Here is a 14,223-nt window from a genome sequence, read left to right on the forward strand (position 1 = left end):
GTAATCCAGGTGAATATACAACACACCATTAACAGTGACTTTCTCTAAGATGTGGGGTGATGGAAGAGATTTACTTTCTAGGTCATTCCTTTCCATAATGTTTAAATTTCAGGTGTGAGCACATGTTACTTTTATAATCGGGAAAAATAATAAAGATATTTTAAAATGTTAGCATTGAAAAATTTTAAAGGCTATATCTGCCAAGAAAGGGGAGAAGAGAAAGGCTGAGCTGCTAGCTGTTTACACCTGCCCTTATCAGTGTTTAAGAGCCTGCGCCTGTGTGGGCCCATTCATTCATTCATTCATTCATCCGTGCCAGACATATTAGTGGGTCTTATCACCAGGCACTGTTGGAGGCACTGGGAACCCAGCAGTGAACAAGACAGAGCCCCTGCCCTCATGGAGCATTCATTCTAGTTGGAGGAGACAGACAACAAACAAGTAGCAAAATAGTAGAAAGTGAAAGTGCTGGAGGAATGAAATATGATGATGTCAGTGATGGGAAGGCTGTTTTGGATTCGAGACCAGAGAAGGTCTCAGGGGTGATGGTTGAGCTGAGATCTGAGTAACAATAGAGAAGCAGCCAAGTGAGGTCTGGAAAGAGCCTTGCAGGCAACACTCAGGATGCCCAGCCTCAGGGCACCAACTGCTAGGTGCCCTTTACTGCCTGAGCCCTGGCGAACCTCTGTGCCAGGCTGACTGTGTTCCCCAGGCCCAGTTGTCCTCCTGTGTCTGCCAGCTGGGATTTGCTTAGCATCTGAGGCCTTCTAAAATCCTCTTTGGCCTGCTGCTTTGTGTGGAATGGTTGCTCCTGACACTCTCCCTGGTGCTGCTCCAGGCACCAGGCTTCTCTGGGCAGTGTGATGCTGGTCACTGCTCTTGGCTGAATGTCCATGGCAGGGCTGGGCCATCTGAGATTCCCAGCCAATATGAGGGTGGGCTGGCAGTCAGGGTAGCCTGACGGGGACCAGTGTGTGTCTTGGTGAAAGGTCTTTGAATGGCACACACCTTGAGGCCCTCAGGGGTGGCTGCTACCATGGTCCTGTGAGGGTCCGCTATGACCCTGGAGGATCATTGTGTAGATCTTGCCAGAACTTGGCCTTAGAACAGAACTTGGCCTCTCAGAATAGGACGAGAGCCTGCAATGGCTCTGACACCTGTTCTGGGCTTCATTGATGATCTACCTAGAGGTTCATGTTGCTCTTGCTTCTTGTTTCCTCTCCATATACCATCCTAGTCTTCCAGAAGCAGAAACTCAGAAAGTGGTGGTGCCTATAGAGGAGCCTGTAGTCAGCTTCAAGGGCAGTGCAGTGTGCTGATTGGGAATGAAGGCTCTGGAGCCAGACTTGCTGGGTTTGGATCCTAGCTCTGGCTTTTATAGCTGTAATTCTTAAGACTTATTAAGACTTCCCCTTCCTCAATTGCCCCATCTATAAAATAGGCTTGAATATTATCTGAGTTAATACCTGGTAAGTGCTGAGAAGAGTGGCTGATGATTACTGTGACTTGGGAGGTAGCAGGAAGACCATCCCAAAGAGTTTTCTGGGGGATGCCCATAGCAAGAAAGGGTGGAACTCTATGGTGTCTGGGCTAGCCAGTGACCACAGGTATTTAGCTCTGCTTGTTTCCTTTCTGGCCCTGAAGCAAGCCCATATGTTCCTCCCACCCTCACCCCTCCCAACTTGATTACCACAGTGCAAGGTGAGGATGGTTTCAGACCTTGCATCTTTCACCCAGATGTTAGGACACCTGCCCACCCCTCATAGATTCCACTCACTTCCAGCACAGAGCCTATCAGGGGGCTGGACTCAGAGTCCCCCCCCCCCCCCCCCCGCCTCCACTGCCTTGCTCCCAGGGGCCCCCTATAAGGGCTGTGTCTCTGCCCAGCACATGGAACTGTAGCGATTTTGGTGCCTAGGAATGGGGAAGTAAATGAGGTGAAAGAGGCCTAGTAATGAGGCGAAGCCCCGCCCAGCCTGGTTGCATGTAAGAGGAATCCTGATTTTCTATCAAGATGCTCTTCTGGACAGAAATTCCCAGAGTCATTGTGTTGTGGCACCTTAGCTTCCTGGAACAAGATGAGAATTTTGAGTAAAATCAAAGGCAGTTGCCTTATCTGGTTTTGCCTCCAGCCTGTCTCAGACTTGTGGCATTCTCTTCGCCCCTCTCAACTTGCTGTGCTCTCTGAGTAGGGAATAACTCAGCAGGTTCTGGAAGCTGGTGAGATACTCCTAGGGAGCAAGATTCTGAACCCCTCCCCACAAAGTCATCTATCACCTGTCCCCTTGGGGGGGGGACGGTGCCCTGCTCTGCCAAGTCACCTTGAGTTCTGGCCCTTGGCTGGAACTCCGTATTCCCAGGCCCTTTTATCAACAAGTATGAAAGCTCTTGTACATGAGTGTTGTTCTCCATATCCTGCATGTGAAACCGTCCACAGCTCTTTTCTCCTTCTTGTTTTCATCCTTGCCCACGCTCTCCTCCTCACTTCACCTTGAGTTTTCTTTCCTGGGCCATCCTGTCTTTGTGTCATCGTTCTCAGGATGGTTGTGTTTGTCACCAGGAGAAAGAGGCCAATGTCCAGTGAGCTACTGGTTCTTCCTGATGCAGGCCTTCCCAGGTCTCTGATCTCAGTGCCGAGCAAGGAGGTACTGGAAGAATGTGGGGAAAGGGCTCGGGTGGGGGAGGCCTGGGCAGGGATAGGGGTCTGTTGGGCCAGCAGAGGGTCAGGGAGCCTGTCCCAGCTCAAAGTTTAAGCATGGCTCCCATGAGTATTAGCATTGGGTTTGGGGAGTGGAGTTTTGCAAATCTACCCAAGCCAATGCCGCTTCTAATGTTAGTGTCTGTCCCACCACGGTGTGAGCTGCCATCCCAGCTGATAACACTGTCTCACATCCCCTTTCTCTGTCTTTCCCCCTCATCTCCTGGCTCCAGCCAGGACGTCCAGTTTCTCCTTTTTGTCTCACATGGACTAGGCATGTTCTTCTGGCAAAACCCCACAGATGCAGCCTGACCTGGCCTAGGTATGCTTCCCCTCTGCCTACCCATGTTCTTCCAGGTAGGGAAGGTTCCAGAAATGGAATCCAGGCTTTGGACTCACCCTGTTCTCTCTTCTCTATCCTCTCTTCTGTTCAACATCTTGCCCTCCTTCCACTGTTTAATGGCTATTCCTTTGTTCTTGCTTGCTTCTGCTCTAAGGTTTGGAGGTCCAGCTCTTTAAAGTCACCTGCTTCCAGGGAATGTGACTGGACCCCACGAGTTGTTACTGATTGGGAAACCTTGGCCGTCTCTAAAGATGAGCCCAAGGGGCAAGGAGAGCAGGGTTTTAAAGTCAACATTAAGGTGGGGTGCTGACCCGAGGACTCCATTAGTTATGTCAGGATGCTGCATAGGATGAACAGGATCCTGTGGGCCAGAGGGGCCAGAGGTGCGAGTGCAGGTCAGGTGGACAGACCTCAGTTCAGAGGGGCCTGAGTTGGGTGGGAGACAAAGTGGTTTCCAGGCCACCACAGCCCCGCCTGTCTGGGGTCATGGGCCCCTCCTCATTCTCAGTGAGTTTCCCTGGAGCTTCAATCTGTTCTCTCCCACTCCAGGGGTCTAAAAGCCTGTTGGGGGTTCAGGATAGAATGAGGGTGTGAGAAGCTTGCCAGGAATGCTGGCCCTTTCATTCCACCCTGCTTTTCAAGCCTGGACCCCAGAGGGCTAGTTCTGAGTGCCGCCCCCCCCCCTTTTTCATTAAACCTCCCCAGCCACACAGAGGCTGGAAGCTGGCCAAGCCCTCCTCTACACAACCTTTGTTTCCTCAGGGGCTGCGTGTGTGGTTATTGGTTTCACAGGGTTGCTTGGCTGCTGGGCTGTGCTCTGGGTGGAGGTGAAAACCTGACCTGCTTGGCAAGGAAGGCTGCCCAACCGCTAGTGAGGACAGGGGCAGAATGTCCCGCCTTGGGTACGAGGTGGCACTCAAAGCGGGAGAAGCTCACCAGGAAGCCCATCTCTGTGCCAGAAGTGACAGCCACACTTTCTTGAGCATTTGCTATAAGTTCAGTAGCGTCTATTAGCTCATTCATCCTTACAGTCATCCTCGGAAGTAGTTACTCTTGTTATTTTCCCTTTATCTATAAGGAAACTGAGGAAAAAAGGAAACCGTTTTATAGAAAGGTCTGGTAACGTGCCCTGGAGCCCACAGGTGAAGGGTACCAGCCCGTTTGAATCAGAAAGTTAGAGTCTAGAGCCCCCGGGCTTAACCACTTTATGTTATTCAAACCTGTGAGGCATGGTTTGTTGTTGGTGATGATGGCTCAGGAGGGAACAGCCTGCATTAATTTTTCAGGACTTCAGGTGTCCTAAGGTTCATTTGTCTGGCAAGTTTGTTGAATATCTTCTCTATACAAGGCACAAAGATGATTAATACATATTCATACAACAAACAGTTTTAAGTTAAATTTTATTTTTGTAAAAGTTTATACATACTTGGTAGAAAAAATTTTTAGACTACGAGAAGTTTAAAAAAGGAAATAAAAATCACTTGTGATGTCACCCTCCAGAGATGATTATGGCTAATTTTTTGTACGTTTACATGTATGTAGGCTTTTGCAAAATCAAAATCATATTAATTATTTAGTTTTGAATCCTGTTTTTTTTTTCCTCTTAACATTATAATAAACGTTCATCAAGGGGCCACTGGTGCATAGCAAAGCATAGTGCTAACTGTTGTCACAGAAGTGAACTGGGTGCAGAGGTGGACAAACAGGGCAGCAGATAGCTCTGGAATTGGAGGTGTTTAGGAAAATCTTCACAGAGAAGCTGGACCTTGAAGATTATGGGCTCATGGGCCATGGGTTGAGGGTGGTGGTGGCCGTAGCAGTTGGGAAAGGCACACCAGGTAGCAAAAGCAGTAATGAAAAGATCCAGAGGACAAGATCTGAGGCAGAGGTGGCTCATAAAGGGCTTTGCCAGCCATCCCTAGGGGTTTGAGCCTTATTGCATAGATGGTAAAGATCCACTAATAGGCCCACATGGGGAGAAATATCAAATTCGCGTTTGAGAAAGATTGCTGTTTTTACATACTCTTTAAAAAAAATTTTTTTTTTTTGGGGCGCCTGGGTGGCGCAGTCGGTTAAGCGTCCGACTTCAGCCAGCTCACGATCTCGCGGTCCGTGAGTTCGAGCCCCGCGTCAGGCTCTGGGCTGATGGCTCAGAGCCTGGAGCCTGTTTCCGATTCTGTGTCTCCCTCTCTCTCTGCCCCTCCCCCGTTCATGCTCTGTCTCTCTCTGTCCCAAAAATAAATAAAAACGTTGAAAAAAAAAATTTAAAAAAAAAAATTTTTTTTTAACGTTTATTTGAGAGACAGAGACAGAGCACCAGTGGGGGAGGGGCAGAGAGAGAGGGAGACACAGATCTGAAGCAGGCTCCAGGCTCTGAGCTGTCAGCACAGAGCCGGACGTGGGACTCAAACCCATAAACTGTGAGATCACGACCTGAGCTGAAGTCAGATGCTTACCCAACCGAGCCACCCCGGCACCCTCTACATGCTCTTAGTGTGATGAGTGGATTGGAAAGGAATAGGCACCTTCCAGGCACCCCCTGGAAGACACCTGGGGGCATCTGGGTGAGAGATGGTGACAGCTTAAAGCAGAGCAGCAGCAATGAGAAAGAGGAGTGAAGAGGAAGAGATGATTTCAAAGATATTTAAGTGGTGGAAAGGACAGGAGGTAATGGCTGACTTGGTGGCCTTGCCATGTGGCTTGTTTTGATCAAGAAGATGTTAGTGGGCATGAGTTAACCAGAGTCTTGAAAAGCATGGGTGCAGCAGGGCTTGCTCGTTCATGTGCTTCTGCCCTTGCCATGAGAAAGCGTGCCTGGGATGTGAGATAAGTAGATAAGAGCCACCCCAGCCAAGGAAAGGACAGAACCCCCAAATGACCAGCAGTCTCATGATCAAGGCCACCCAAGATCCCCTAACCCACAGACACACAAGTAGTAGTAACAAATGAGAGTTGATTGAAGCCACTGAGTTTTGGAATGACTTACGTAGCAATTATAAACTATTAATAAATGTCTTTTTTTTTTCATTGAATGCTGTGTGCCAGACACTATTGTAGGCAGTGGGGATGCAGTACTGAACCAGATGGACAAGGTCCTTATTCTCAGGGAGCTCATGTTCGAGTGGAGACACAGCAGAGGAAGTTAGCATGACACTAGAGCCTCTGGCTGCTAACTGGGTGCTTGGTGGTTCCTTTAATCAGAGTGGGGTCACAGGAGGAAGACAAGTTTTGGGGAAAAGATAATGAGTCTGATTTAGGAAAGGATTTGAGGTGCCTATAGGACATTTAGGTGGAAGTGTTCAGGAAGGAGTGGGATACAGAGGTGCAGAACACAGGAAAAACATCTGGATGGGGACTGAATGTTATCAACATAATAAAACAGGAAATCATCTGGGCCAAAGAGAGATAGAGTGAGTGCTATGGCTATTCAGTGGGGGGAGGGGAGGACTGTGGCGGGGAGGATGAAAAAGATTTTGTTCTGAAGGTAACCTGGAAGCTGGGTTTGTGCTTGTGGAGGTGAGAGGAAAGGCCACAGGAAATACACGGATAGAATCTACAAGGAGGGGAGGGAAGACCGGGAGAGCTGGCCTGTGAGAATAAGGCTGAAAAAGTAGGCTGGCATGAGATCCTAGTGAGTCTTGAATGCCAGGCCAAGGATGCTGTGGCATTTCATTAGGAAATGGGGGGCCACTGAATGTTTTTGAGGAGGGGAGTACCATCGGGCGCACATATCTAGATGGGCAGTGGTGTGCAGGGGGATGGGTGCTGAAGCAGAAACCAGGAGATGTGGATCCTAGTCTTAGCCTTTCCATCTACTGGCCCTGGGATATGGGGCAAATGGCCTCTCTCTGAGCCCCAACTGTCTCTCTTAAAAAACAGGAGTTAAACTATCTGTCATTCATATGAATCTTAATTTTGTAAAAACCAATGACAAAATGTAAATGGAAGTCCTTGGAAGACCACAAAGCAATCCACAAGGGAGGGTATTGAGGTGGGTTATTAATTGTGACTAGGTCTGTGTTAGCTGAAAGATGAGGCTGGGATTCCCAGACAGGCATGCAGACTACATATGCATCTTGTTAACCTCTGTCCCCTCTCCCACCTTGACAGAAGTGTCAAGCCTGGTGTCCACTGGCAGCTGGCAGAGCTGGGATGCATGTTTTCATCATCTGCCTTTCCATTCCTCATGCAGCCCTGAACTGCTCCCCTCACCCCCCTCACACACACACCCAAACATGCATCGTTTAGAGACTGCCTGCTCTGGAGAGGCCTGTGCCAAGGCTGCAGAACAGAGGACTGGAAAATAGTCCCTTCCCTCAAGGAATACACAGCTAGCTAGCTGTGTACTAGCTAGCTGGATCAGAGGGCATATGCCTTATAACAGCGAACAGGGTGGCACTGGAGAAAGAGGCAATTGAGTCATCCAGACAGTCACTGATGGAGGGCAAGGAGAAAGCTGAGAGATCTGGGGGCCAGCCTTCAGGGAAGCAGGATGGAGCCTTAAAGACTGGTGGGGTTGAGAAGAGGGGAGAGGAAGGCAATAAGAAGTAAGAGAGGACTGTCAGCCCACTGGTTTCCTTTCAACATTGAAACTAACACCAAAACCTGCTTAATGGAGCAGTGAAAGACAAATGTGACCACAACGAGCTTCCACTTTCAACCCATTAGGATGACCATCCTCAAAAAACCAGAAAATAACAAGTGCTGGCAAGGATGTGGAGAAATTGGAATCCTTGAGTACTGTTGGTGGGAACGTAAAATAGTATGGCTGCTGTGGAAAACAGCAAGGCTATTCCTCAGAAAATAAACACAGAATCACCATATGATTCAGCAATTCTACTCCTGGATATAAATCCAAAAGAATTGAAAGCAGAGACTAGAACAGATATCTGTATACCCATGTTCATAGCAGCAGTGTTCACAATAGCCAAAAGGTGGAGGCAACCCATTCATGGACAAATGGATAAATAAAAGGTGACATAGGGGGTGCCTGGGCGGCTCAGTGGATTAAGCGTCCGACTTCAGCTCAGGTCATCATCTCACACCTCGTGAGTTCGAGCCCTGCATCAAGCCCTACATCAAGCTCTGTGCTGACAGCTCAGAGCCTGGAGCCTGCTTCAGATTCTGTGTCTCCCTCTCTCTCTCTCTCTCTCTCTCTCTCTCTCTCTGCCCCTCCCCTACTCATGCTCTGTCTCTCTCTTAAAAATAAACATTAAAAAATGTTTTTTAATGTGACATATCTAGATAGCTAGCTAGATCACAGTGGAATGAATATTATTCAGCCTTAAAAAGTGAAGGACATTCTGACACATGCTTACAACATGGATGAACCTTGCAGACACGATGCTCAGTGAAATAAGCCAGTCTTAAAAGGGCAATTACAATATGATGCCACTGAAAAGAGGTAACTAGAGTAGTAAAATTCATAGAGACAGAAGGTGGAATGATGGTTGCCAGGGCGGGGGGGAGGGGGTGGGAAGCGAGTGTTTGATGAGTATGGAATTTCAGTTTGGGATAATGAAAAAATTTTGGAGCTGGATGGTGGTGACAGTTGCACAACAGTGTGACTGTACTTACTGTCACTGAACTGTACACCTAAAAATGGCTAACGCAGTACATGTTATGTGTGTGTTAACACACACGCACAAGATAAATGTGATAGGTTGCTTAGAAAGATCCCAGAAATATGAGTGATGTGGAGTTGTTTGAAAAGAAGTGCAGGAAGAGATGAATCAGCTAGTAGCCTAGAAATGGGGGTGACTGGCAGGCCAGGACAGCCAGCTCTTCCACTGACCACAGATAATCCAAACAAAGTTTAGGGAGTGTAGGATATACCTCCTTCCAATAGTATTTGAGTAGGGCTGGTCAGAGGAAGCCAGTGGAACTTCTCATTTTCTTCCTTTCATTTCTCATGCCCACCTGGCTAAGGTGAGGAATAGGGAATAAAGTAATGAACATGAAATAGCGTCAAGAATATGACTGGTAACCAAAGAGAAAGGTAGAGGCAGGTTTGGAATCCCCTCCAGCCTGGTCATGGCAGAGACCTGAGCTGCACGTGGGAAGGCAGGAGGAGGGCTCCGTCCCTCCTTCCCTCACCTGTCTCCTTTGTGTCCCAGCAGCCAGCCCCACTCGGCGCCATGGCATCTGCCGAGCCCCTGACGGCGCTGTCCCGCTGGTACCTGTATGCCATCCACGGCTACTTCTGCGAGGTGATGTTCACGGCGGCCTGGGAGTTCGTGGTGAACTTTAACTGGAAGTTCCCTGGGGTTACGAGCGTGTGGGCTCTCTTCATCTACGGCACCTCCATCCTCATCGTGGAGCGCATGTACCTGCGCCTGCGCGGCCGCTGCCCACTGCTGGTGCGCTGCCTCATCTACACGCTCTGGACCTACCTGTGGGAGTTCACCACCGGCTTCATCCTGCGCCAGTTCAACGCCTGTCCCTGGGACTATTCCCAGTTCGACTTTGACTTCATGGGCCTCATCACCCTGGAGTACGCCGTGCCCTGGTTCTGCGGGTCCCTCATCATGGAGCAGTTCATCATCCGCAACACCCTCCGCCTCCGCTTTGACAAGGACGCTGAGCCCGGGGAGCCCAGTGGCCCCCTGGCGATGGCCAACGGCCACGTCAAGACAGACTGAATGGGACTGGTGGGTGGGGCCCGGGGCTCTCTCATGGACCCGGTGGACAGAGGTACCAAGCTGGTGGGGTGACGTCTTCTGAACAGCACAAGCCCTGGCCCGGGTCTGGCCTCAGCCCCTTAGGGCACACACCCTCGCCGTCCACCGGGGGCGGGACCGGGGGCGGGGCCAGGTGTGGGGGGCGGGTGTCGAGGTAGCCCGGGGACTCTGGGAAGGGTCTGTGGATCCCTGACCAGCTCAGAGGCTGGCGGCCAGAGGCCTATGGCTAAGCAGCGACTTGACCACCTGGGTGACTTTGGAAGCAGCAGGCCCTGTCCTGGCTAAGGGACTCTGAGAATGGGACAGAAGATGAGAAGCCTGAGGAGGCCTGAGGAGGCTTTGGGCTGCTGCGAGGCCTCCTCTCTCCTCTCACGTGGTTTAAGTTGGGCTTTGGCTGGTTCCATTAGGCAATATTCAGGTGCTTGCTTGCAACCAATACCTCCCCGGGGGCCTGCTGAGCTGCAGCCTAAGGACAGACTGGGCGGCCAGGAGGCTGCTTGGCAGTAGTGCTGGTCTGCCAGGGCTGGAGGCCTTCCCTTGGCTCCTCTCCCCTCCCCCAGGGCTCCGACGCTCCCTTGGCCTTCTGGGGACCCCCCCCACCCTGGTGCTGGATTCCCACCAACCTTGGGCTTTTGGAGGTTTCAATCCCTGTGTGTTCGGTGGCGTTTCCCCCCTTTCTCTTTTATTTTCAAGGCTTTTACCACTAGCAGCCCCTTTATCCATGTCTGTCATCCCCACCGGCCCCCCCTCCCCAACTCCCTGATCAACACAGCAGCTGCCAGAGATAGAACCCTGAGACAGACCCTGCCCACCCTGTTGCTGCCTTCCCTCCACTATTTCTGCTGGCCTGATGACTGGGAAGTTCCCCTTTTACACCTCCCCACCTGTCTGGTGGGCTGTGGCAATGCCCCGGTGCTCTTCTCTGTGCCCCCTCCCCTCAGTGGCCCAGCAAAAATTGAATGATATACCCTCCCCCAACACACAGGCCAAGATGGGCCACCCCAGATCCACAATGGGGACCTAGAGACAAATCAGTTTAGGGGAGGAGGGTTGTGATAAAGGCATCTGGTTTCTTTTCAAGCCAGTCAGGGGGAATCGAGTTTTCTAGGGGATGGAGGAGCAGGAATCTGGTGTTGGGAGACCCATGGAGAATAAGTGAGGGAAAAAAAGAAGACAGCCTTTCAGCTTTGAGAGGGTCTTTGGAGCATCCTTAGTGGGAGGGGGTCAGTTGGTTCTGCCATAGCCCCAGCCCTGCAGCAAAATCTGGTCAGCACTACCCCCTTCCCACCCCTCCCAGCAAGGCTGACCCTTTGAGCTTACTCCTTAAGCAGTATTAGCCCTGCCATGCTCATGGGCTTTGTCATCTTGGTTGCCAGCCCCCCCCCCCTCCTCTGTGACAGGTCCATTGCTGGCAGTGGACAGGTGAAGTCCTCACTCCAGCCCACTTCTGGCTCTGTCCCCACTCCCTGAAGGGAGAGGTCCATCAGAATGCAGCCAATGCTGTGGCATGTGGTCTCTTGACGCACTAGGAGTCTTAGATAGAAATTTGCCTTTCCCTTTTTATGGATCATTATAAAACGATAATACTGCCTGTGGAGAGAATCTGCTCTTCCTTGCTGTGCTGCTCTACCTAGACTGTGCAGACAGCACTAGTCAGGGTGTGAGCCAGGGCTGGTGGGCTGGGGATGGGCAGGAGTGGTATCCCAGATGGGGAGAAAGGCTGGTTGTTTTCTGCGGTTAACCCTGTCCAGGACAGGATGAAGGGCACCTTCCAGCCTCTGTGTCCCTGCCAGGCTCCTCAAATCCAGGCATGAACTACATTCTGCAGGGGCCAGACCTACCTTTGATTTTGCTGTGGCCCCAATTCCAGGGCTTTGGGGCATCCAGAGATTCAGGTTTCTATCTACAGGTGGAAGGGATTCTAGAGGGAAAATATCATCTGGCTTCCCTGTTCCCTCTGGGAAATTATTTCCTTGGCCTTCTCCCTTAATTCTGTGATATCCCAGTTTTCTGGACCCCAACACCCTTCCAGGTCCCCCATGTGGGCCCTTAGACCACACCACCCACCTTTGCCCTCCCCTGCCACGACCGAATCTGTGGTCAGCTTGTTGATGTCTGCCAGCATAGGGCCTCCATGATTCTCAGTCAGAGCAAGCCCTTGGATGGCCCATTGGGTCTGTCCACTCCAGATGTTGCCTCATGGGCATTCCCTGGCACCGTCTTTTCTCTGGGCCCTACAAACTCCCAAGTACAGGAGGCCCCACAGTAAACCTGCCTGCCTGACATGTACAGAGCACTGTTTTTCTGCTTCATCCAGGTGCCCTGTGGCTCTTATTGTCCCTCATAGGGCACAGAGTCCCCAGCAAAGGCGGGCAATGATCCAGGGCATGAGTTCAGGGTCTGAAGGCTCAGAAATCACCAGGAGTAGCTCTGATTTCAACTCTTGCTTTTTTTTTTTTTTTTTTGGTATCTTCAGGGCCCTAATCCCTTAGTGCCCAGGCACCCCAGCTCTGTCAGTGGGGGTGCTGGCAGGAAGAGTCTGCTTGCTGTTTGTGAACCTCTGGTGTCCTGGGTCTCTCTCCACTGGACATGGCAGCATTTCTGAGTTATAGATCGCCATGTGCTGCCCTGCATGGTTGAACCGCTTCTGATGTCTGCTAGGCATCCTGTCCCTTATGCCCTGTCCCCTCTGATGCCAGTGAGTCACAATGGCCTATGCTTATTTACAGCAATAATACATAGGGAGTGCCCATGAAATCCTCTTGTCCTAGTCCCTCACTCTCTGCATGGGTCTCCTTAGGGAGGCAGCACTGAATGGGTCAGTTCCTGAGAACCTATATTTATGAAGCTCTGGGCTGTGCAGACATCATCACAGGGAATTCAGAAAGGAAAGAGGTCCAGCCCTTGAGCTATGGTGAAGGCAGGGAGAGTACCTTCCACCCTGAAGCCACCCCAGACATGGAGGAGCTGCAGGTCCCGGCTCTCCCACCTTCGAAGTGGGTGGGACTGTCTCCCAACTGCGGCAGCTCTTCAGAAGGACACACGACTGGTTTGTGCGCCCATTGCCTGCTCTGTCTTCATTGGTCTCTTTGTCTCTTCCTTTTCACATTTGTGCACATCAAATATACTGGTGTTTGTGTTCCAGAACTGGGTCTGATCCATCTCTGTTTCTTCTGTTTTGGAGACCCTTTCCTAGGGGCTGCTGGAGGCCAAACCCTTCATACCATGTCATGACACTGTCTTAAACCAAGAGGGCTGCTGGTGGAGCCACGCTGTAGGGAGGGCAGGTGGCACCCCCTGACAGTCCTTTTCACTATCTCTGCTCTGACCCTCCTGGTAACCTGAATTCTCTGCCCAACCCTCCACCCCTCACCAGGAACATAATATGATCCATAATCTGGCCATTCTTTGGTCCTAGGTTGCAAAGCAGATGGGGAGCCCTGGGCAGTATTCAGGTTGGCTACAAGTTGACTGCATTTGCCCAGGAGATGAGCTCCTCTTAAAACACACCAGCCATGACCTGGAGTGTCATGAGCCAGAAGGGGCCAAGGAAGGAGGCTGAGGGTACTGCAAAGAGCTGAGCCACCAGAGCTCCTTACTTTCTATTACACCAAAGTCATGCTTTGAAGAAACAGAGCTCTGCACTCCTCCCTGGCAACTCTTCTTTCCCTGAGAGGTACATTTGGGGGGAATAATCCCTCCCTACTTTGTGTACTTCTGCTCTGTCTTGTGTCTCTTGTCCTCTTCTCCCCTACCATGCTCCTGCCCACTTTCCACAGGAAAAGAATGTAGCATTCAGAAATTGTTCAGTCAGTTCAACTAAACTCAGATGGCTTGGTCCCCCCCTGCCACAGCCACTGGTTTTCTGGATGCAGTAGGCAGTGTGTTTTCTGAGTCATTGGGGAGGCCCCTGTTTCCTGCACTCACTTCAATGTATTAATTTCTTTGACTAAAAGCGTTTCCCCTTATAAAAATGAGTAAGCATAAAGCCCCAATGGCCATTTACATGTTTGTATAAACAAATATATAAGGCTATTCCCTTAGAGCAGGTTTTTTTTTTTTAATTTTTTTTTCAACGTTTTTATTTATTTTTGGGACAGAGAGAGACAGAGCATGAACGGGGGAGGGGCAGAGAGAGAGGGAGACACAGAATCGGAAACAGGCTCCAGGCTCCGAGCCATCAGCCCAGAGCCTGACGCGGGGCTCGAACTCACGGACCGCGAGATCGTGACCTGGCTGAAGTCGGACGCTTAACCGACTGCGCCACCCAGGCGCCCCTAGAGCAGGTTTTTATAGAAAGAGGCAAGCATAATGAAACAGGGTCTACCTTATGGAGCTTCAGAGAAAAGGCAAGAGTCAGGGCTCAAAACAAGAAGTCTGAGGGGACCTAAGACTCTTCTTATCTGGCCAGCCCCTTCTGTACTCTACTCAATGGATGACTTTCTTTCTTGATACTTTCCTTAACCTCCTCTGCCCCACTGTCATTCAATCCAAAAGGACCT

At 50.6% G+C, this 14,223-nt stretch overlaps 1 protein-coding gene across 5 annotated transcripts in view; it reads left to right on the forward strand.

Annotated features, from left to right (window-relative positions):
- TMEM229B (transmembrane protein 229B) overlaps positions 1–12,868 on the forward strand; it is a 39,710-nt gene extending 26,842 nt beyond the window's left edge. For 3 of the 5 annotated variants that reach the window (XM_047079475.1, XM_047079477.1, XM_047079474.1), the window contains exon 3: positions 9,161–12,868. In XM_047079475.1, coding sequence (XP_046935431.1) covers positions 9,179–9,682 — 504 coding nt within the window. In that variant the 5' untranslated portion in view covers positions 9,161–9,178 and the 3' untranslated portion in view covers positions 9,683–12,868. Of the gene's footprint in view, positions 1–9,157 lie in introns of all 5 variants that reach the window. The other 2 variants (XM_047079478.1, XM_047079479.1) reach the window with 2 other exon arrangements.
- The last annotated feature ends 1,355 nt before the right edge of the window (positions 12,869–14,223 follow it).

The sequence above is a fragment of the Lynx rufus genome, unplaced genomic scaffold (assembly GCF_022079265.1).
Source record: "Lynx rufus isolate CCGP_SWC_20201006 ecotype Redwood Valley unplaced genomic scaffold, mLynRuf1.p SCAF_17, whole genome shotgun sequence".
In the NCBI taxonomy this organism is placed as follows: Eukaryota; Metazoa; Chordata; class Mammalia; order Carnivora; family Felidae; genus Lynx; species Lynx rufus.